Source organism: Pantherophis guttatus, chromosome 6, assembly GCF_059756535.1.
Source record: "Pantherophis guttatus breed Tessera chromosome 6, ASM5975653v1, whole genome shotgun sequence".
Classification (NCBI taxonomy): Eukaryota; Metazoa; Chordata; class Lepidosauria; order Squamata; family Colubridae; genus Pantherophis; species Pantherophis guttatus.
In genome coordinates this window covers 6,326,142-6,350,848 of record NC_142068.1, presented here as the reverse complement: position 1 = coordinate 6,350,848, position 24,707 = coordinate 6,326,142, and the positions used below count along the sequence as shown (strand labels likewise).

The 24,707-nt window shown below is 42.0% G+C and overlaps 1 protein-coding gene across 1 annotated transcript in view; it reads left to right on the top strand.

The window, feature by feature from the left end:
- The first annotated feature begins 3,750 nt into the window (after positions 1-3,750).
- The window catches only part of LOC117660251 (cytochrome P450 2J5-like), a 39,686-nt gene continuing 18,729 nt past the window's right edge, over positions 3,751-24,707 (top strand). The window contains exons 1-8 of the mRNA XM_060684933.2: positions 3,751-3,975; positions 10,207-10,369; positions 14,611-14,760; positions 14,937-15,097; positions 20,156-20,332; positions 21,895-22,036; positions 22,363-22,550; positions 23,364-23,505. Of these exons, the coding sequence (XP_060540916.2) occupies positions 3,805-3,975; positions 10,207-10,369; positions 14,611-14,760; positions 14,937-15,097; positions 20,156-20,332; positions 21,895-22,036; positions 22,363-22,550; positions 23,364-23,505 (1,294 nt within the window). The 5' untranslated portion in view covers positions 3,751-3,804. The remainder of the gene's footprint in view (positions 3,976-10,206; positions 10,370-14,610; positions 14,761-14,936; positions 15,098-20,155; positions 20,333-21,894; positions 22,037-22,362; positions 22,551-23,363; positions 23,506-24,707) is intronic.

Genomic DNA, 24,707 nt, shown 5'->3' with positions numbered 1-24,707 from the left:
ATACAGGAGGTGACGAGCGCATGAGTGACCATGTGTAGGGCATTTCGGTCCAAATAAGGGCACTGCCTTTGAAGGGTAACAATGCTGCTACCCTTCAAAAAGACCTTGACTTTATGCTGGAATGGTCAAACAATTGGCAACTCCAAATCTCAACCAACAAATGCTCTGTCTTACACATTGGCAAAAAGAATCAGAACACTAAATACAAGCTAAGTGGACATGACCTTGTAGATGACACTTACTCTGTCAAGGACCTTGGAGTACTCATATCAAATGATCTAAGTGCCAAAGCCCACTGTAACAACATTGCCAAAAAGGCATTAAGGGTTGTAAACCTAATCTTGCGTAGCTTCTTCTCAGGTAATATTACACTACTAACCAGAGCATACAAAACATTTCCTAGATCAATTCTTGAATACAGCTCATCTGTTTGGAACCTGCACTGCATATCGGACATTAACACAATTGAGCATGTCCAGAAATGTTTCACAAGAAGAGTCCTCCACTCCTCTGCTCGTAACAAAATACTCTATGCCACCAGACTTGAAATTCTTGAAATTCTGGGTTTAGAAAATTTAGAACTACGCCACCTTCGGTATGACCTAAGCATAGCTCATAAAATAATCTGCTATAATGTCCTACCTGTCAATGTCTACTTCAGCTTCAACCACAACAACACACGAGCACATAATAGATACAAACTTAAAATGAACCGCTCCAAACTCAATTACAGAAAATATGACTTCAGTAACAGAGTTGTTAATGCCTGGAATGCATTACCTGACTTTGTGGTCTCATCTCAAAACCCCCAAAACTTTAACCTTAAACTGTCTACTGTTGACCTCACCCCATTCCTAAGAGATATGTAAGGGGCCTGCATAAGAGCACCAGAGTGCCTACCGTCCCTGTCCTAATGTTCCCTTTAATTATATTCATTTTATGTATTCAATTCATGCTTATACTTATATATATTACCGAATATGTACTCGACAAAATAAAAAATAAAATAAAAAATGTTATGGAGGGACAAAATAGAACAATGTGGGATATGCAGTGGAATGCAGCAAGATATGTGCTGACTCTGTACATTGGGGAAACAAGATCTCTTCACAAACACATGACACAACACAGGAGAACCAACTCCTAAGGACAGGATTCAGCAGTCCATCTGCATCTGAAAGACACGGGTCATTATTTGGAAGACAGCAAAGTTCACAATGTGGATGAAGAGGACCACTGGTTGGAAAGAGGAGTCAAAGAGGCCATCTATGTCAAAATTGAACAGCCTTTCCTCAACAGAGGGATACGACATCACCCACTTCCTGTTTACAACACAAGCCTTTCAGCACTGCCAAGAAGATTCCACACCCATTTATACAGGTGACTCTGAGGATACAGATAAACCTCAAGTGGCCTCAATCATTCTCAGAGACCTAATGACCAGATGACTACAAAGAACATAAATCTTTCTATTCCCTACCCATGAGGTAGAACTGAAGAAGCTTCTTGGGTGAGAAGTGAAATTGTATGTAAAACATGTAAAATTATATTAGATGCAAGAACTATGTTTTAATGTCAAAATGTTAAGGGAAAAGAATAAGGATAAATATGATTAATTGAAAAGGTTAAAAGGAATGTATAAATATTGTTAAAGATATGCTTTAAGCAAACCATGTCTAAATGTTAAAATGTCATGTGGGAGCCCCAGCCCTGTGGAACGAACTGCCCCCGGAAATACGTAAGATCTCCGACCTCCGGGTGTTTCGCTGCGCACTGAGGACCCTGTTGTTCCGCCAGGCCGGGCTATCAACATAATAGTTTTAAATTGGGGTATTTAAATTTTCTGGGGTTTTAAATCTGAGCCAAATTTATTTAATTATTTTAAATTTTAATTGCTGTTTTGTCTTGTGTTTTTAAATAGGCTGTACACCACCCTGAGTCCTTCGGGAGAAGGGTGGTATAGAAATAAAATTATTATTATTTATTATTATTATTATTATTATTATTATTATTATTATTATTATTATGAATATTATGAATATTATGAATATTATGAATATTATGAATATTATGAATATTATGAAAAAGGAGACAGAAAAATAAGAGTATGTGAAAAAGCAATGCATAGATGGATGGAAAGAACAAAGAAAGGCTTAAGTAGAGATAGATAGTTAAAGCAATGATGAATATGCTGTGTTTAACATCCAAAAAATGGAATATGCTGTGTAACGGCCAAAAAATAGAAACTAATATGCTGTGTTTAACAGCCAAATAAGAAAGGGCATGCTGTGTAACAGCCAAAAAATAATAAAAGGATATGTTGTGTTCAACAGCTAAAATAAATGTTTATACTGTGTTTAACAATTAAGAAATAAAAATGATTGGTTTAACAACAAAGAAAAGGACAATAATGTTGGGTTTCTTTAGGAAAATACAAAATGAGGTGGGATAATTAAGTGAGGAGATGTATGTTGAAAGTGATAGTTAAGATAAGATGAATAAGTTAGGTTTAATAATAGAAATAAAGAGTATAAATTTTGAGTCTAATAGAAATAAAATGGGTATGTTGAAATTAAATATTTTTGGAATGTTTAATATATTTGTAGGCTTTAAATTGTTAAAATATATTCATCTAGGCAAATGAAAAGAGAAAAATGGATTGATAATTGATTTGTTTAAGGTAACGGGTTTTTGAGGATAATGGCATAGTTATCTAGACAGATTTGAGGGAAATATTTTTAAAACATATAGTTGTGTTAATTGAAAAAATAAGATTTGTTAATGATTTGCTTTAATAAGAGCCTTGGTAGTACAGGGGTTTAAGGCACCCTGTTATTAAGCTTATTAAGACCAGCTGCCTGCAATTACTGCAGGGTTCGAATCTCGCCAAGGCTCAAGGTTGACTCAGCCTTCCATCCTTTCTAAGGTAGGTGAAATGAGGACCCAGTTTGTGGGGGCAATAAGCTGACTTTGTATAAATATACAAAAGGATGAAGGCTATTGCTGAGCACATTGTAAGCCGCCCTGAGTCTTCGGAGAAGGGCGGCATATAAATCAAATTAAAAAAATAAATAAATAAAAAATATGTGACCGGAGCAAAAGCTTCATTTTGAAAAGATGTATTTTATGTTTTTGTTTTTAAAATTAAAAAAAAAAAATTATTCAAAAGGAAAGAGGAGTCAAAGAGGCCATCTATGTCAAAATTGAACAGCCCTTCCTCAACAGAGGGGGAGGGATACGACACTTCTTGTTTACAACACAAGCCTTTCAGCACTGCCAAGAAGGTTCCACACCCATTTATACTCTGATACAGGTGACTCTGAGGATACAGATAAACCCCTAAGTAGCCTCAATCATTCTCAGAGACCTAACGACCAGATGACTACAAAGAATATAAATCTTTCCATTCCCCACCCATTAGGTAGAACTGAAGAAGCTTCTTGGGTGAAAAGTGAAATGGTTTCAAACAAAAAAACCCCAAGAAATTCCAGTTACCTTTCGGATAAAGCACCTTTGGGATACACAGCCCTTGTTCTTATTTTTATTTCTAAATGTCTTCCTCTGTTATTTGCATGTCATTGTGGCATGTCAGGGGTAACCTATTAACCCAAATTAATGTAATAATATCTTGTTGACAAAGTATCAACACTAATTGGAAAGATGAGCATTAAAAGGCATGTGGTTATTTGTTTCCCATCAATGGAATAGGTAAAATAGGAAGAAAAGCAAAAAGCATCAAGTGAAAAGGATACATCCAGCTCCAGATTGACCAGAAATTCTCAAAGATAAAGCAGCAGCAGAAGAATGATGAAAATAGGGATATTTCTGTTTCTCTTGCTGTTTGCTCTGCTGATTCTCCTTTTCTTCAAACAACTCTGGTCCCGAAGACATTTGCCTCCTGGTCCTTTGGCTCTACCTCTCATCGGGACCTTGTGGGCTAATGGGGTTTGGCTTCGTGAAGATTATTTCCGGAAGGTATTTCATTCTAAATAATCAATCAGTAATATACAAAATAATTCTCAATTTTTTGTTTTTGTACCATTACTACAGACTAATGAATTAACACAGTAAAATATTCTTGCATGATGAGAAATGCAATTAATCAAATGGTGGTGATGACACCTGCTTAGTTATTTTCCACATTATGCCAGAATATTCAATCCGAGACCTGCTTACCACCGTTTCACAGAGCAGCAAGTGAAATATTGGGGTTGGATTATCAGAAGAGAGATTCTAGTTCAATCTTGCCAATAAACCTCTCCTACGCGAGCTACACTGGCTCCCAGTGGCCTTCTGAGTGCACTTCAAGGTGTTGGTTCTTACCTTTAAAGTGCTCCATGGTTTAGGACCTGGGTACCTACGAGACCACCTTCTGCAACCTATAACCTCCTACCAACCAGTACGCTCCCACAGAGTGAGCCTCCTCAGGGTACCATCACTAAAGCAATGTCGGCTGGTGGTTCCCAGGGGGAGAGCCTTCTCTGTGGGGGCACCTACCCTTTGGAACAGGATACCCCCAGGGATAAGAATAATCCCAGATCTTCGTACTTTCCGTCGGGCACTTAAGACCTTTCTGTTTCACCAAGCCAGGCTGGCATAATTAATTTTTTCTTTCCTTTTCCTAATTGTGTAAATTTTATTCTGAAGATCTTAACTTAACTGATAAGCTAAATTGACTTAATTATTATTTATTGCTTCTATTCACACTTTTATATATATGTTTATTTTGACTGTTCACCGCCCTGAGTCCTTCGGGAGAAGGGCGGTATAAAAAATTAAATAAATAAATAAATAAATAAATAAATAAATAAATAAATAAATAAATAAATAAATGGTAAGATTTGATAATAGAATCAATTCACTAGAGAGAAGGTGGTTTCCCTTTCACTCTGCTCAAATGAGGTTAGTCATCCCACTGTTGAAGATGCTTTATTTTGTATTCCTGCAATGGACAGCAGGTACAACTTATAGAATAGACAGCAGGTACATCATTATAGAATAGACTATTCTATAATGATGAAAACATTTATCTGGATCTAAGTTACAAAGAATAAGATGTGATTGATATGAAGCTAGTTGGGGAAGGAAGGACTAGAACAGGTTTCTATGCAGAGCCTTCACAGTAAGACCTAGATAAGATAAAGGTTCCCCTCGCACATACATGCTAGTCGTTCCCGACTCTAGGGGGCGGTGCTCATCTCCGTTTCAAAGCCGAAGAGCCAGCACTGTCCAAAGACGTCTTCGTGGTTATGTGGCCGGCATGACTAAATGCCAAAGGCACACAGAACATGTTACCTTCCCACCAAAGATGGTCCCTATTTTTCTACTTGCATTTTTTACGTGCTTTCGGTCTGCTAGATTGGCAGAAGCTGGGACAAGTAATGGGAGCTCACCCTTTTACACAGCACTATGGATTCGAACCGCTGAACTGCCGACCTTCCGATCGACTCCGATTAATTGCCAGCTCCCCCCCGTGTGTATCTCCCCCTCTCTCCCCCCTCTCTGTATCTCTCTCTCTCACTCTGTGTCTCTCTCCCCATCTCTCCCCCTCTCTGTATCTCTCTCTGTCTGTCTGTCTCAACCCCTCTCTATCTTCCCCCTCTCTGTATCTCTCTGTGTGTCTCTCTCTCCCCTCTCTTTCCCCCTGTCTCTGTGTGTGCCTCTCTCTGCCCCCTCTCTGTATCTCTTTCTCTCTGTGTATGTGTCTCTCTCTCTGTATCTCTCTCCCTCCCCTCTCTGATTCTGATATGAGGTGTCAGGCAGGCCATGAGGCTCTCACAATGCCTTGCACAGTGCAGTGAACTTTAGCATGTTTCACAGTGGGGGAGATGGGGTCCCCTCCTCCTCCTGGAGCCCATTACGACATGAAGCAACAATGTGATCCTGCCTCACACACACTTAGCAACAGGACACAGCTTATAGTTCTGAGCCCAAAGTGGTGGGAGGGATGCCTTGAGGGCAAATGTGGCATGAAGGCAAGTACAGGGTTACTTCGCTCCTGCACTAAGGCTCTGGCCATCACCTTGTGGTGTCCCCCATTCCCCCCACCCCCGCAACTCTTTGGCCGAGCATGGTGGGTGCAAGCTCCAGCCTGAAGTGACAGGAGGTGAAGGCTGCCTTGAGCACAAATGTGGCCTGAAGGCAAGTATAGAGCCGCTTCGCTCCTGCACAAAGGCTCTGATGGCCCTCCTCTTCTTCTCTGTCCTTCTCCTCTCACAACCCCTGGCTGGCTGTGGTGGGACCGGGAGGGTGCACCGTTACCATGGCAACTCCACTGTGCTATATAGTAGAAGCCATTTTAAGGAAGTACAGTAGAAGCCATTTTAAGGCACAACAGGCTGTATTTTAGCAGAACACACATCCCAAGTGTGTTAGGGGTGTCTCAACCCCACAGTATTTGTTTTCAGGGGGTAAGTCATCTGTAACTTGGTAACTACTACTTGCTGGTTTGGTTTAAATTGCTTGAGGCATTCCAGAGTTATGCTGAAACATACATACACACACAGACACACCTGTACACACACCCAAGTGTGCTAGGGGTGTCTTACCCACATAGAATGTTTTTTTCTAGATAGTAAGTCATCTGTGTACCATGTTTGGTTGAAATTTCTCAAGGCGTTCCAGAGTTATGCTGGAATACACACACACACACACCTAGAAGTGCTAGGGGTGTCTTACCCCTATTTGTTTCCAGAGAGTAAGTCATCTGTGTACCACATTTGGTTAAAATTATTTGAGGCATTCCAGAGTTATACTGGAACAAACATACATGCATACAGCCTGCCTATCTATCTATCTATCTATCTATCTATCTATCTATCTATCTATCATCTATCTATCTATCTATCTATCTATCTATCTATCTATCTATCTATATCTATATCTATCTATCTATCTATCTATCTATCTATCTATCTATCTATCTATCTATATCTATATCTATCTATCTATCTATCTATCTATCTATCTATCTATCTAATCTATCTATATTTATATCTATATCTATATCTATATCTATATCTATAATCTATCTATCTATCTATCTATCTATCTATCTATCTATCTATCTATCTACATTTCCCATTTATGAAATGTATATGTTCGCCAATTTCATCTAAGTGATTCTGGGTGGTTTACAAATAAAAGCCATACAGCCTTATAAAAGAGTCATAGATAAAAACCAAGCGAAAAACAGGATTCAATCAACATATGAAGAACGGCTGCAAGATTTGGGTTTTGCTAGTCTAAAGAAAAAAAGGACTGGGGTGACATGATAGCAGTATTCCAATATTTGAGAGGTTGCCACAAAGAGGAAGGGCTCAACTTATTTTCCAAAGCATCAGAAGGCAAGACAAGAAACAATGGATGGAAACTAATCAAGGAAAGAAGCAACCTTGAATTAAGGAGAAAATTCCTAAAAGTGAGGACAATCAACCTGTGGAACAGAAGTTGCCTTCAGAAGTTGTGGATGTATCATCATTGGGGGGGTTTTAAGAAGAGATTGGACAGACACTTGTCTCAAATTATATAGGCAGGGGATTGGACTAGGAGACTTCCAAGGTCCTGTCCTGTCCTGTCCTGTCCTGTCTTGTCCTACCCTACCCTACCCTACCCAACCCTACTCTACTCTACTCTAATTCTATTCATTAAGTTAAAACTTGCTATATTTGCACCCTTGTCTCCAGCTTTTCTATCTTTCTCTGGAGACAAAGAAATTGGCCCTGCTTATTGTGCAAACTGTAGCACTGAGAGTAATGCAGGTTCACCAGGTCACATTTCTCCTCTGTTGAAGATGATGTCTGTTCCCAACCATGTCATAAATCTCCCTACAGTCTAAAAGGTGTTGCGTGATTCTTTTTGACTTGGGACTACTATTGACCTACAAAACTTCCCTCCAAAGTATTTTCATGAGCCATGTGTCCCATGGAATGTGGTCATTTTTTTTTAACAACTTACCCAATAGCTTGTATTGCTCCTGTGGCCAATCTTAATTCAGGTTGTCCCAAGGTTTCCAGAAAGTTTAGTTGCTTCTTGAAAACGCACTTTTGGGACAACCATGACCTAGATCACTGAGAACCTCCATAGACACTTAATTCACTTTGTAATCCATCACATAAAGAGCAACATTTGAGGGCAGATCCAAGTCTCTAGACCGTCCTGTCGATATAGCAATCAGTTGGACAGTTGAAGAGTTGATGATTTAAGATAAAGAGGTTAAGAAACCTTCTAATCATTCAAACTGTAGTGCTCAAAAGATGTGACTCATGAACAAGCTGTCAGTCACAGGAGGAGTGGGCAGTAAAAAACAAGGGGGAATGGAGCAAATAGATATATGAGATTTAAAATGACAAACCTCATAGAAAATAAGGCAGAGACCATGAACAAGTAAAAAGCAGATTTATTGTAGAGATATATATATAGGTATATATTAAGAATTGTCCTAAAGATTTTAAACTTTTGAACGTTCCAGAGATCGTGATGTCTATCGCTTCTTCGATAGGTATATATATATCATAAGCTTTTGCAAAAGGATTCTCCCATGAAAGAGAGAGAACATCTTACAGTTTCGAATACATGGTTTAAATACATTTTTTGAACAATCAGCAAAACAATTAAAATGCCCCAAACGCCCCCTCCTATCATTGTTTATAGGACGTTACATAAAGTTTACTGTATCTTATTCATCATCATATTCCCAGATTAGAACCCCCAATGGAAATACCCTTCCCACATATCCTTAACAAAACAATTAATTGGAACATGGTAGTTTCCTTCCTACTATTAAAATAAGCTTCGGTTAGCCTGACACAACTCAGAATATACTAACCAAGTTTATGGCTTTGTTTTCTCAGAAAAGGTGTCATACATACTTCCCCTTTCTAAGTGCCTTACACAGCTAATTAGCTTAGGGTTAGCTAAAGTCGTGAGAAGCATAAATATGGAGTCATTTAGGCTATATTCATTACAGGAATGACTATTTCTCACAAGATAGGAGATGGAGGATTTCAGGCAGAAACAAAGAGAAAGGAATATCCCAGGAAAATGAAAGTGGATCGGGAAGATCTTAGTATGAATCTTAAAGAGAGAAAATCAATTTCTAAAGAGTAGAAAATACAGTGAAAGGACTTAGAATTGAGGATTTAGGAAAGTTTGTAGGTCGCATATTTTTATGTTATTTATTTATTTATTTTATCATATTTGTATACGGCCCTACTCCCGGAGGACTCAGGGCGGTGAACAGCCAAGATAAAAATACAAAAAACATACAAAAGTTAAAAGCTATTAAAAATAGATTAAATAATTTGGGCTCAAGAAACAAATTTAAAACATCCAATTTATATAAAACATTTAAAACCCAATTTAAAAGGGAGAGTTAGGCCAGATCAGCCTGTTGGAATAAAAACGTTTTTAGGACGCGGCGGAAGGTGTGTAAGTCTTGGATCCTCCGTATCTCCGGGGGGAGCTCGTTCCAGATGGCAGGTGCCCCTACAGAGAAGGCTCTCCCCCTGGGGGCCGCCAGTCAACATTGTTTGGCCAACAGCACCCTGAGGAGCGCCTCTCTGTGGGAGCGAACTGGTCGGTGAAAGGCTACTGGTGGCAGAAGGCGGTCTCGTAAGTACCCTGGTCCTGAGCCATGGAGCGCTCTAAAGGTGGTAACCAAAACCTTGAAGCGCACCCGGAAGACCACTGGGAGCCAGTGCAGCTCATGCAGGAGGGGAGTCACATGGGAGCACCACGTCGCTCCCATCACCACCCTCGCGGCCGCATTCTGGACCAGTTGGAGCCTCCGGGTGCTCCTCAAGGGGAGCCCCATGTAGAGAGCATTGCATTGCAGGCGTGAGGTGACAAGGGCGTGAGTGACCGTGCATAATGAGTCCCGATCCAGAAAGGGACGCAACTGGCGAATCCGGCGAACCTGATAAAAAGTCCTCCTAGCCATGGCCGTCATATGCTCTTCTAAAGACAGCCGTGAGTCCAGGAGGACGCCCAAGTTGTGAACCCCATCCGTGGGGGCCAATGACTCACCCCCAATAGTCAGTGATGGCGCCAACTGACTATATCGGGACGTCGGAAACCACAGCCACTCGGTCTTGGATGGGTTGAGCCTGAGTCTGTTCCTCCCCATCCAGATCCGTACGGCATATTACCTATAAATAACCTGTTTTCTTTGATTGTGATATTTCTCAACATTGATTCTCTTGGCAGAATGTAAAACAATATGGAGATATATATTCTATGTGGGCTGGACCTCACCTTCTAGTAGTATTGTCTGGATTCAAAACTGTGAAAGAAGGAATGACCAGCTTCCCAGAAGAATTCTCTGATCGACCATATGATGGTTTCTTCAGTACTTTAGAAGTCAGAAGAGGTATGTGCAAATAGTAAGAAATGCTATCTTAAGAACTGCCAGACTATAATAATTTGTGCTAAAATTATGCATATCATACGGGGGAAATGTAAGGTATAGTAAATAAAATGATTTAAAGGTGTGTGTGTGTGTGTGTGTGTGTGTGTATTATGTTAAATTTATATTTACTGACCAAGAAATAAAGGGAGACTAGTATAGATCTATTTCAAGCTATTTAACCTAGGTTTCGAATCCCAGAAAGGTATGGCTAGCTGATGAGAGCTATATAGCTTGAAATAGATCTATACTAATCTCCCTTTATTTCTTTGTCAGTAAATATAAATTTAACACAAAATAGTTTGTGGTGAAAGCGACTGACTGAGGGCTGCTGACATCGTCAGAGTATTAAACTACCATTACAGAGATCTTTGCCTTTATACGCCATTAATCAATTTGGCCATTGCGCATGTAATAGTCTCCAACTTGTAATTAGCTGTGTTGTTTTTGCTGTCGTCATGCTGGCTGTTGGAGTCTTAATTCCTTCTGTTTCTTCCCTCCTAGCCTGCTTATCTGTGGGGGATGATGTTAGCCTGTCAACCGTTGCAATTTGCTGTCTTGTCCGTGACCTTGTGGTCAGCCCGGTTTGTTTCTCATAATCCTATCTGTTATAGTTTGAGACAGCCCTGGAATTGCACGTGTAATAGGCCCTTCCAGCCATCTCCACTTGTAATTAGCTGTGTTGTTTTTGCTGTCATCATAATGGTTAATGGAGGCTTAATTCCTACTGTTTCTCCCTCCTAGCTTGCTTATCAGTGGGGGATGATGTTAGCCTGTCAACTATTGCAATTTGCTGCCTTGTCCGTGACCTTGTGGTCGGCCAAGTTTGTTTCTCATTAATCCTATCTGTTACAGTTTGAGACAGCCCTGCTGGGTTGCTCTGTATTTGGTCAGGACTGACTATGCCTTCACAGGCTGAGTCTGCATGCTCAGCGGTGGGGGGTGGGTGCCATTGGTCCCTGCTCACTGATGGAAAGCCATCTCTGCTCATCCTGGAGGGTCTTTCCTGGTGTCTCAAAGCCTGGTCGGCCGGTGGCAGTTCGATATGCCTGTTGATGGAATTGTTATTAGAGAACCAGGCTTCTTTTAGTAGGCGTCCTCCTTTAGTCCTATCATGGACAATAACCTCAGCAGATGGGTGACGAAAGCTTGGTAAAATAAAATTTTAATTATTTTAAAATTTTAAGTTCCGGAGCTCACCGGATGTCTGCTTCTTTCTTTACTAATATACCTGGAACTCGTATTTTTAGAATAGTTTGTAATATCTATATATCTATATAGATCTATCTATCTATCTATCTATCTATACGTGTGTGTGTGTGTGTGTGTGTGTGTGTATTTGTTTTCGTAGATTTTCATGGGTACAGGTATACAAGTCTTGGCATATTCGGGTCTTTTCCCGTGTAAGATTGAGAGTATCTTGGCGACGTTTTGACGAGGTCCCACTCGTCATCTTCAGGCTGGTGTCTTCAGCTTTGTACTTGTGCGAGCAAAGCATGATCAGAGATGCCATCTCTATATAAATACTGGTGGGGAGGTGGGGAGTGCTGGCTTTGTTGTTGTAAGCAGGTTGGTTGGCTGTATTGTTACATCTTGATTAGTAGATGGAGTTGATGTTTGCAGATTAGTCGGCTGTTTCATAACATCCTGTGTGGGCGAGGTCCTAGCTGTGTGCCCATTAGCATTTTGTGTCATAACGACCTGGGTAATGGGTTGTATGGTAGCATCCTGAGCTCTAGTGTTGTGACATCCTGAGTTCTGTAATGTATTGTCTTGAGCAGATGGCTGGGATGCAACATCCCGGGCTTTGGTTTGGCTCCGAGTCTGAGGTCTTGTCATGTGCATATATATATAATATCTACTAAAAGAAGCCTGGTTCTCCAATAACAATTCCATCAACAGGCATATCGAACTGCCACCGGCCTACCAGGCTTTGAGACACCAGGAAAGACCCTCCAGGATGAGCAGAGACGGCTTTCCATCAGTGAACAGGGACTAATGGCACCCACCCTCCACCGCTGAGCATGCAGACTCAGCCTATGAAGGCATAGTCAGTCCTGACCAAATACAGAGCAACCCAGCAGGGCTATCTCAAACTGTAACAGATAGGATTAATGAGAAACAAACTTGGCCGACCACAAGGTCACGGACAAGGCAGCAAATTGCAATAGTTGACAGGCTAACATTATCCCCCACTGATAAGCAAGGTAGGAGGGAGAAACAGTAGGAATTAAGCCTCCATTAACCATTATGACGACAGCAAAAACAACACAGCTAATTACAAGTGGGAGACAGCTGGAAGGGCCTATTACATGTGCAATGGCCAAATTTATTAATGGCATATAAAGGCAGAGATCTCTGTAATGGTAGTTTAATACTCTGACAATGTCAGCAGATGGCTGACGAAAGTTTAGTAAAATAAAATTTTAATTATTTTTAAATTTTAAGTTCCAGAGCTCGCAGGATGTCTGCTTCTTTGTGTATGTATGTATGTATGTATGTATGTATGTATGTATGTATGTACATACGTATGTACTAGCTGATAACCCAGCATTACTCAGATATTTATTTGTCGCTGGCTTCCCCCTCTCTGTGTGTATCTCTCTCTCTCTTCTCTCTCTCTTCTCTCTCTCCCCCCCTCTCCTCTCTCTGTATCTCTCTGTGTGTCTGTCTCTCACACTCTCTATCTCCCCCTTCTCTTTATCTCTTTCTGTGTGTCTCTTTCCCCCCTCTCTCTCCCCTGTCTCTGTGTGCCTCTCTTTTCCCTCTCTCTGTATCTCTCTGTGTGTGTCTCTCTGTATCTCTCTCCCTCCCCTCTCTGATTCTGATATGAGGTGTCAGGCAGGCCATGAGGCACTCTCGTAGTACCTTACACAGCACAGTGAACTTTAGCGCACTTCACAATGGGGGAGATGGAGTCCCCTCCTCCTCCTCCTCCTGGAACCTATTACAACATAGAGTGACAATGCGATCCTGCCCTACTCACCCTTAGCAACAGGATGCAACTTACAGTTCTGAACTCGAAGCAGCAAGAGGGCTGCTTTTTTTTTTTTTTTTGATTTGCCTTGAGGGTAAATGTGGCATGAAGGCAAGTACAGAGTTGCTTCACTCCTGTACTAAGGCTCTGGCCATCACCTTGCCATACCCCCCCCAGCTCTTCAGCCGAGCACGGTGGGCATGAGCTCTAGACCTAAGTGGCAGGAGGCAAAGGCTGCCTTCAGCACAAATGTGGCACAATGGCAAGTATAGAGCCACTTTGCTCCTGCACTAAGGCTCTGGCGGCCCTCCTCTTCCTCCCCCTCCTTCTCCTCTTGCAACCCCTGGCCAGCTCTGGTGGGGCCAGGAGGGTGCACCATTACCATGGCAACTCCACTGTGCTGGACAGTAGAAGCCATTTTAAGGCACAACAGGCTGTATCTTAACAGAACACACACCTCAAGCAGAACACACACCCAAGGGGTGTTAGGGGTGTCTTACCTCTATAGTATTGGTTTCCACACAGTAAGTCATCTGTGTACCAAGTTTGGTTGAAATTGCTCAAGGCGTTCCAGAATTATGCTGGAACATCCATCCATCCATCCATCCTTTTATATATATAGAAAAAGAAAAAGAAAAAGAAAAAGAAAAAGAAGAAGGAGGAGGAGGAGGAGGAGGAGGAGGAGGAGGAGGAGGAGGAGGAGGAGGAGGAGAAGGAGAATGTACATATATACACACATACACACACACATATACATACATGCATATATATTATAATTTAACTAAAAATATACCCATCTTCCCTTTCCTCTTCAGTCTGTTCCTTTTTCTTCATATTTTGCCTCTTTGTTCATATTTTGTTTCTTCTTTCAAATATTCATTGTCATCAACTCTCTGTGTATGAGCAATCCATCTAAAGACATTAATTTCAGAATAACTACGAACATGTATAATCATACATTTTCAGTATTTCCATGTACAAGAATTAGGCTTAGTTGGGATAGTTTAGTTTAGTCACCATACCATAAGTGTCTCCTAGTGACTATGTGACTTCCAAAATAGTTAAATATTTTTTTAAAGAAAAAAATAACATGGGCATAATTTTACAAAAGGACAGCATGTCAGAAGGGTGTCGTATTCCCACTTGAAATTCAGAGAATGCAACTACACCAGTTTTTTAATGTGAATTTTATCAGGAATCATTTATCATTGTCTGCTGATGCCTTTAGGAATTATTTTCTCCAATGGCCACACCTGGAAACAGCAGCGACACATTGGCATGAGTTCTCTGCGGAAGCTGGGCCTGGGGAAGAAAAGCATTGAGCATCAGATAGAAAGTGTTGCTCAGACACTGGTGGAGGTCTTTAGGCAAACAAAAGGTATGCAATTTGAGGTAATGGTTCAAATCTCTGTCTGCAAAAAGTTTTAAAACAGATGCATTGAATTTGATTTTTTAAATTTTTTGAAATAATTGACACAGTTCCTAATTCTCTTCTTTCATCCCCTTACAAGTCCTGTTCCTTAAAAATTCATTATAAAATCTCTTCATTTGTAGGACAGCCATTTGACCCATCACCTCCGGTCCTAAATGCAGTTTGTAATATCATATGTACTTTGAGTTTTGGACATCAATTTGCTCCTGAAGATGAAAACTTCCAGAAGCTAACTCAAGCCCTTAAAATTCTTGTGAATTTCACTGGTAACTTTTTCCATATTGTGAGTTATGTTTTCTACTAAAGGGATAAAGCTCCCAAACCAATTATGTTTCCAATTGATTTAGTGCTTAAGTTGGGACTAGTACTCAAGAGTTTCTTAGTTTCTAGACTGGTGCATTAACCACTATACCAAAGTCGTTCTGCCCATGAAGGAATCCATCCTTTTAGTATCACCAGCCGATGGCCAACCATGCCATATTTTAACAGCTTTCACCCACCACTTCCTGGGTCAGTCTAGAATAGAATAGAATAGAGTAGAGTAGAGTAGAGTAGAGTAGAGTAGAGTAGAGTAGAGTAGAGTAGAGTAGAGTAGAGTAGAGTAGAGTAGAGTAGAGTAGAATAGAATAGAATAGAATAGAATAGAATAGAATAGAATAGAATAGAATAGAATAGAATAACAGAGTTGGAAGGGACCTTGGAGGTCTTCTAGTCCAACCCCCTGCTCAAGCAGGAAACCCTACACCACTTCAGACAAATGGTTATCCAACATCTTCTTAAAAATTTCCAGTGTTGGGGCATTCACAACTTCTGCAGGCAAGTTGTTCCACTGATTAATTGTTCTAACTGTCAGGAAATTTCTCCTTAGTTCTAAATTGCTTCTCTCCTTGATTAGTTTCCACCCACTGCTTCTTGTTCTACCCTCAGGTGCTTTGAAGAATAGTTTGACTCCCTCTTCTTTGTGGCAACGCCTGAGATATTGAAACACTGCTATCATGTCTCCTCTAGTCCTTCTCTTCATCAAACTAGACATACCCAGTTCTTGCAACAGTTCTTCATATGTTTTAGCCTCCAGTCCCCTAATCATCTTTGTTGCTCTTCTCTGCACTCTTTCTAGAGTCTCAACATCTTTTTGGCATCGTGGCGACCAAAACTGAATGCAATATTTCAAGTGTGGCCTTACCAAGGCATTATAAAGTGGTATTAACACTTCACGTGACCTTGATTCTAGCCTTCTGTTTATGCAGCCCAGAACTGTGTTGGCTTTTTTGGCAGCTTCTGCACACTGCTGGCTCATATCTAAATGTGCATTATTATTTTTTTGGGTACTGCTTCCAAATGTTCCTTTTAACTCTTTCTTCCAGTACCCTTGTCATCTCAGCTGTTCTCCCCAAATACATCCCAATTTGGAAATGTTGTTCCTAAAACACAGTGTAGGGAACTATATATAATATTCTAGTGGGGTCTGAATAATGAGGAAGAAAGAAGAAGAATGATTTATCTTGATCTTGATACCCAATTTATACTGATCTACCCTAGATCAGTAGGGTAGATACACCTCGCAACCATAATTCAGTCCTGAATTTTGGATGTAAATTGTTGCTGTCATAATGCATCACGTGAGTCACCATGGGATTGGACTTGATTTTACAAATATTATGGAGATTCTCAGTCATCCAGGTCATGGCTTTCCCAAAGGTGCTTTTTCAAGATTCAACTGGACCAGGGATGAAATCTAAAATTTTTTGCTACCGGTTCTGTGGGCGTGGCTTGGTGTGGCGTGGCGTGGCTTGGCTTGGCGGTCATGTGACTGGGTGGGCATGGCCAGTTTGACATCATTCACATCATTCTGCTGTGCATGGGATGCTTGGAGAGAGAGTGAGCAAGACAGCTCTCCAAGCTCTGTGTCAGGTTTCAATGTCATCTCAAATAAATTGCACTCCCAAACAATTAATCTTTGCTGAAATATTCCATTTTTTTTATTGCAAAAGTTTTACAATTACATTTTCACCCCATTTCCCCCCCCCAACCCACCCCAAACTTCCCAACCTAACCCTCCCTAACCCCCCCTAACCCTCCCCTCCCCCCCCCGGACTTCCACAGAATATACTCCCATCAAAATCCCCTTTATATAAAACTTGAAGCCCTCCATCCCCCATATAATTTTTCATCTTCACAAAATTCAAATATTTCTATCTAAATAAAATACTGTCAGTGAAAAGCTATTTGATACTTCCTAGTTTGATATTTGTTCTGCACATAATCTATCCACTTTTTCCATTCCCATTCATAAGTCTCTTGTGAGCGATCTTTTAGATATGCTGAAATCTTCGCCATCTCTGCAAAGCTGGCCATCTTCAAAGTCAATTCCTCGATAGTGGGCAAAACTTCGTTTTTCCAGTATTTACCTATCAATAATCTCGCTGCTGTTATCATATACAATATCAACTTTGTTTCATCCAATGTAAAACCCTTAACTATACCCAGTAAAAACAATTGTGGAGAATCATTTATTGAGTACGACAGATCTGGCCCCGACTTTGTCGTAGCCGATACTAACCCTCTGACCCCCAAACCCTTCCCTTTCTGTTCCCCAATTCTCATCTTCTCATTGGCCATCTTCCAAGTCAGTCTCCCCAGCTTCTGACCTCAACCCAACAGGAATGTTCCCCCCACCATCCCATCTCCTAGGGGATATTATCTACAGAGAAATAAGTAGGTGAAAAGTCAAGCCTCATCTTTTTATGGCAGCATCAGAATGCTGACACTCTGTTTTTGTGGGGGGGAGAGGGAGGGAGCGATGTGAAGCCGAGGCACCCAAACTTCTGGCAGCCGAGGGGGGGGCAGTTTCGGAGCAGCCAGCTCCACCTGACCTACTCCCTGAGTCTCGCCGTTCTCCTGCCCCCACCCACTCACCCAGCTCAAGCATCAGCTTCCCTGCTCAGCCACAACAAGCTATGCATCCATGGTGCCCGCACCAGCATCCCAAGAGAAGCAGAGAAGATCATCGCTTGCAAGCAGACAAGCAGAGGTAGCAAGCGTACGCTGTGCTGTGGGAAAAATGATAGGTCCTGTTGTCCTGCAGAGCCTGCTGCTGCTTGAGCTGGGGGGGGGGCAGGAGAATGGTGAGACTTAGGGAGTAGGTCAGGTGGAGCTGGCTGCTCAGAAGCTGCCCCGCCACTGCCAGAAGTTTGGGTGCCTCAGCTTGAGATTGCTCACACACACACACACACACACACACACACACACACACACACTGGAGAGCTCTCTTGCTCGCTCGCTCTCCTGTTCTGTCCCCGTTCCACTCACGCACCCCCACAGACAGCCCGGAGTTAATAAGCCACACAACAAAATTCTTTGAAAATAAAGCTGGCAGCAACCCAGTGGCTAGCTGCCAATTCAGACTTTACCAAGGAGCCTTGGTAGTACAGTGGTTTAATGCACCCTGTTATTAACACAGCTGCCTGCAATTTCTGCAGGTTCGAATCTCACCAGGCTCAAGGTTGACTCAGCCTTCCATCCTTTCTAAGGTAGGTGAAATGAGGACCCAGTTTGTGCGGGCAATAAGCTGACTTTGTATAAATATACAAAAGTATGAAGGCTATTGCTTAACGCATTGTAAGCTGCCCTGAGTCTCCGGAGAAGGGCGGCATATAAATCAAATTAAAAAAAAAAAAACCTCACACAAAACAAAGATTAGACTGCAAGCATTCCGATAAAACAGGCAGAGTTTCAACAATACAAGGATTAATTCAAATGCAGTCCGATAAAGCAGGCAAAGTCCAGTAACACAGAGATCATGGATTATTTCTAGTTTCTGCTCGTCACAAACTGAACCAGTCACCACACCCACATTTATACCCTGTGGGGTGTGGTCCAGTGACTCAGCTAATCTCTGGCACACCTTCCCCTCTGCTGCACACACTTCTCCCTGCTCCTCTGGCGAGGGTCCAGCCAGCAGTTATCTCCTTTGTCACTGTCCACCTGTGGCTGCGGGGACGTGCTTGGCTCTGAGCCTATCGTTTGGCCTTGGGTGTCCTCCGGAGGCATTGCCAGAGAGGAGGGTCCTGGAGAGGGAGGCCTTGCCAACTCCTCTCCCTCACTCTCAGAGTCTGCATCTGTCGATAGCCCAGGCTCAGGCAACGGAGTCACAACATCTTCAAGCGCCCCATGCACTGCCCATTTGAGGAAAGGGCACGGACGGCTGGGCGTGTTTGGCTGCAGAAGGAGGCGCAGCGCAATGGGGTTGTTTTGTTCACCGAGGTGGTACTTCGGGAGGGCTGGCGGACGTCTGCAGCTGACAACTATAATGAATATGTCCACCTGCCCTTCCGAAGCACCACCGCGGTGAACAAAACAACCCCATTGGTATGGATGCATAGCTTGTCGGGGCTGAGCAGGGAAGCCACTGCTTGAATGGGGGGGGGCAGTAAGCTGCTAGCTTCTTCCCCGCAGCCCTGCCGTGCTTGCCTGCCTTCCACGTGGACTTCTGCTTGCCTGCCTTCGCAAGCTGGCCACCGGGACGCCAGGAAGGCAGGCAAGCATGGCAGGACTGCGGTCCGTGGATCGGTTCGGGAGTGTGGCCAGCCAGCCATTGCTCCCAGTTCGGCAAACTAGCCTCAATCTCCGCTACCTACTTGCCCAAGCTGGTCCGAACCGGGAGCATTTCACCCCTAAACTGGACTTTCTGGTTTTTCTTTGAAGACATTTCACTCTTCATTCAAGAAGCTTCTTCAGCTCTATTTTTACGATAGTTGTGAGCCACTGTGGTTGTTAAGCACGTCACATGTTCATAATTCTGATTCCAGTTCATCTAATAGGTGATTTTGGTTGAAAAATACTTTGTGAAACACTACCAGGGTTGGGAGCATCTGAATCTCTCTGAATTGGGACATCCATTTTTGATCCTAAGATGCTAACTCAGCATACTAGATCACAAGCTAGCAGACTATGAAAATTCAGCAATTGTAGTTAATGCATTGTTTGGCTGGGATGTGAATCCAGCTGGTCTAATTTATTAAATCATAGCTCAGTTAGCCATAGGTAACCATATTTACAAAAACTCCTGGAGACAATGAGAGAATAAAAAAATTTCATAGAATATTTTATAGTAGCTTTATAATAATCTACTTACTCCCGACATTATCTGTTTTCCAGAAGAATTTGTAAACAGCTTTTCTGGAGGAATTTTGAAGTCTGACACCATACTGTTTGCCACGTTTTAATAGATTTGTAATGTTTTCCCTTGGTTATTAAGTGTTGTCTACTATGATGAGCTACTGAGAGTCTTCTCTAATTGTGGAGCAAAATAAATAATTCTTTTTTTTCCCTTTTCCATTAGATGTATGGTTTGTTTCCACAAATTATGAAGTACCTTCCAGGCCTTCATAAGGAGGCCCTGGCTTCTAGAGAGCTGATCCTTTCTTTTGCAAAGCAGGAAATAGAGAAACACAAGAGATATCACTCTTTGCATGAGCCACAAGATTTCACTGATCACTATCTTCTTCAGATGGAGAAGGTATGGGTTTATTGTAGTTCAATACATGAGCAAGGAATTATTACATCCCCCATTGTAAATAAACAAGGGGAGAAACTGGAACTGTTTTCACATGTTGTTGATTCTATCCATCTGTTAATGCATTAATCTACAACTGCATTAACTTTTTTGGCAGCTGCAGCACACTGATTGTCCACTAGGGCTCCAAGATCCCTCTCACAGTTACAACTATTGAGACAGGTACCCATCCATTCTATCCAGTGGGCTGCAAATGGTTTAACAACCAGTTCTCTGCCCTAATGACTGGGTGGGTGGGCATGGCTGGCTGGTCATGTGACTGGGTGGGTGTGGCCATCTCAACGTCACTCATCACACCCAGCCCCGCCTCCCAGCCACTCTCCCTTTCCTCAGATCTTGGGCCTATACGCAACACCTCCAGAAATGAAAGGGTTAAGCAACCCTCAGTTTCCTGGTACAAATGCCCCCCCCCCCCCGTGAAAGAATGGGGAGAGACCAGCAACGCATTCTGCTCCCATCATCAAGGAAAGTAAGACATTGGAGGCTGAGCTTATTAAAAAACAATATATTGTGTCATAACAGCCAACATTTCACACCTGAGGTGGCAGAGGCAATAAATCCCATTGACTCCTCAGAAGTAATTTACAATTAAAGCCCGTTTGCACCCCCAAAATAATAAATAAATAGCAGAAGGAGAAGAATTGACAATATTTCTGTGCAGGCAATTCTGAAAGAGACTAAGCTAAAGCTGGATAACCCCTTCCTTCCTTCCTTCCTTCCTTCCTTCCTTCCTTCCTTCCTTCCTTCCTTCCTTCCTTCCTTCCTTCCTTCTCTCCTTCTTTCCTTCTTTCCCTCCTTCCTTCTCATTCCCATCTCCTTCCTTCCTTCCTTCCTTCCTTCCTTCCTTCCTTCCTTCCTTCCTTCCTTCATTTTTTGGCCAGTTTTTTGGCCAGTTTTTTGGCCAGTTTTTGGGCATTTTCAGGCTGTATTTTGGGCAGAAAACAGCCTGAAAATGGCTCCCAAAATGGCCCAAAGAACATTTTTCAGGCTGTTTTTCACACAGAAAATGGTCCAGAAAATGGCCCAAAAATCAGGCAGGGGTGGGGCCAGCTAGTGGTAGGATTAGCCGGTTCACCAAACTGGGTAGAATCATAACAATTGGTTCACCCAAACCGGTCCAAACCGGCAATGGCCCACTTCTGATTCTATCCCTATGCTTTTTTTTTTTGCCTAAATATAGAACCATACTTTTCTTACTGTGGGGAAAAAGAGCTTATTGTTTTTTACAGAACTGTACGAAGACATGCTAGCCTGTGTAGAAAATATATTGTAAACATTTTCTAATCTCATGAGCTAGGCTGAAGCTTGAGAATTTTATGCGGGAGGGTTGTGCTATGCTAGAAACCTTCTACCACTTTAATTTTTTACTCTTCTGCATTGATTTTCCTATGTAACCACCAAGAATATATTCATTCTTCTCATGACTTGTTTCACAGAAGGAAAATATCCAGAAAAAAATCTGCGTTGCAATCATTGTAATTTTTATTTTCATTCTTAAACATCAGAGCAGGAATGACCCCAACTCTACTTACAATGAAGAGAACCTGGCTTGGTGTATTTTTGATTTTTTTGGTGCTGGGACAGACACAATCTTCGGTACTATGATCTGGGCATTGCTTCTCTTGACAAACCATCCTGACATCCAAGGTGAGAGAAATCTGTGCTGTGGGAACAAGGGCCAGTTTCCGGTTCTGAAACACAGAGAAATTATTTGCAATACTAAGGCCTTTTATTTATTTTATTTATTTGTTAATTTAATTTGTATACCACCCTTCTCCCAGAAGGGACTAAGGGCGGTGAACAGCCAAAATTAAAAATACATACAATACAAAAGTTAAGATAATTAAAAAGAATTAAATCGTTGGCTTCCCAATTTAAGTCTATAAAATTTAAAATCCCAATTAAGAACCATTTAGGCTAGGCCGGCTTGGTGGAATAAATAAGTCTTCTATATCCATCATTTTTTTTTAAAGAGAAAGTCCAGAAGGAGATTGAAGATGTGTTTGGCTTCTCGAGGACAATTTCCTATCAGGATCGGAAGAAGCTGCCTTACACCAATGCCGTGATTCATGAAATGCAACGTGTAAAATATATCTTGCTAATTGGGCTTCCCAGGCAATGTACAAAGGATGTGAAGATGAGGGGATATCACATTCCAAAGGTGAGAAATGTGATCAAGCTGCATTCCAATATGAATCCAACATGAAAGAGCTCTGGTGGCTCAGCAGACTAATTAACATCCACTTACAACTGCTGCCTGCAATTACTGCAAGTTCAAATCTCACCAGGCTCAAGGTTGACTCAGCCTTCCATCCTTTCTAAGATAGGTAAAATGAGGACCCAGATTGTGGGGGCAATAAGCTGACTTTGTATAAATATACAAAAGGATGAAGGCTATTGCTTAACGCATTGTAAGCCGCCCTGAGTCTCCGGAGAATGCATATAAATCAAATTTTTTAAAAAAATGGAAAGCAGAATATGGCACTCAGACAGAAGCTCTCTGTCCGGGAACTGCCAATGTAATCATGCAAAATTGAATAAGCAAGTATAGCAAACTTTTTTTTTTTTTTGAGGGTGAATTATAGGTTTAAATCCAAACAACTCCAAGCTGCACAGATTTTAAAGCTACAACCATAAATATTTTTTATTTGTTCTAGGAAGGTAATAAGAGATTAAGGATTTAAGTTCAATCTTGTAGTCATGTATAGTGTTCCTTTATCCATTTGGGGGGGGGGCGGCAATCTGGTATGATAAAGGAGTATGCACCCAGCTCTCTGTTTTAATGGATGCAAGGAGAGAAAGGAAGCTAAAGAGTTGAGCAACTACTGCTCTCAGAATCTGCCTTGGAAATGAACAGATATGGGTCCAAAATTGCAAGCTAAATCAAATATTTCATCAATATTGGGATTTTTTGTCTGTTTCTCTTAGAAAAATGTTTTGCTTAATCATCTCTCTTTTGTTTTGTTTTTGACAGGGGACCGTTATTGCTTCAGACCTGCGCTCTGTTCTCCTTGATCCTGAGCAATGGGAGACACCTGAAGAATTCAACCCAAATCACTTTTTAGACAAGGATGGGAAGTTCGTTGAACGGGAAGAATTTCTGCCATTTGGAATAGGTACATCCATGAGCCCAAAGCAGTTGATAACTTATATATTCGCACCAACCCCATCACTGAATTGTTCTGAAATCAACATGATCTGAATAGAAAACCAAGGAATCTGTATGTTGTGGCTCCGTTGCCTGAGCCTGGGCTATCGACAGATGCAGGCTCTGAGAGTGAGGGGGAGGAGTTGGCAAGGCCTCCCTCTCTAGGACCCTCCTCTCTGGCAATGCCTCCGGAGGACACCGAAGGCCAAACGATAGGCTCAGAGCCAAGCACGTCCCCGCAGCCACAGGTGGACAGTGACGAGGAAGATAAGTGCTGGCTGGACCCTCGCCAGAGACGCAGGGAGAAGCATGTACAGCAGAGGGGAAGGCGTGGCAGAGATTAGCTGAGTCACTGGACCACACCCCACAGGGTATAAATGTGGGTGTGGTGGCCGGTTCAGTTTGTGATGAGCAAAAACTAGAACTAATCCATGATTTCTGCGTTACTGGACTTTGCCTGCTTTATCAGACTGCATTTGGATTAATTCTGGTATTGTTGAAAACTCTGCCTATTTTATCGGAATGTCGGCAGGCTAATCTTTGTTTTGAGTGAGTAAACTCTGAATTGGCAGCTAGCCACTGGGTTGCTGCCAGATTTATCATCAAAGAGTTTTGTCGTGTGGCTTATTAACTCCGGGCCATCTGTGTGTGTGTGTGTGTGTGTGTGGTATTCCTTCTAGTTTCAAAACTACGAGCGTCTAAACTTCCCCATAGGCTGTAAACATTGAAGTACAACTACTAACACTAATTAAGTTTAGATAATAATCAGCAGAGCTTTGTAAGACAGGTACAAGATTGCACAATTGTCAGAGGTTCCAAGTAGCACCTCCAACAAAAGAACATGCCGAGGCTTGAGTTTCCTCAAAGTTCCATTTTATTAGAGATGTCATATTGACACATCTGGGAAAATCCGAATCTAAAAGCTTCCAGGTTTTCCCCACCCAAAAGAAAGTTCAAGTTCCTGTCCAACATCCACAAGTCCATCACATGGACGGAGACCTGGTTGGGCCCAGAGGGAGGGGTCCCTCTGGTAGAAATGTGCCCACCAGGTTTCCACGCATTCCATCAGCCAAGGTCGCAGGGGAGGGGCGGGGGAGTAGCGGTTATTATTAGAGAAGGCCTTAGGCCGAGGGAGACCACTGTACCTCAGACAGCCGGTTGTGAGTCCCT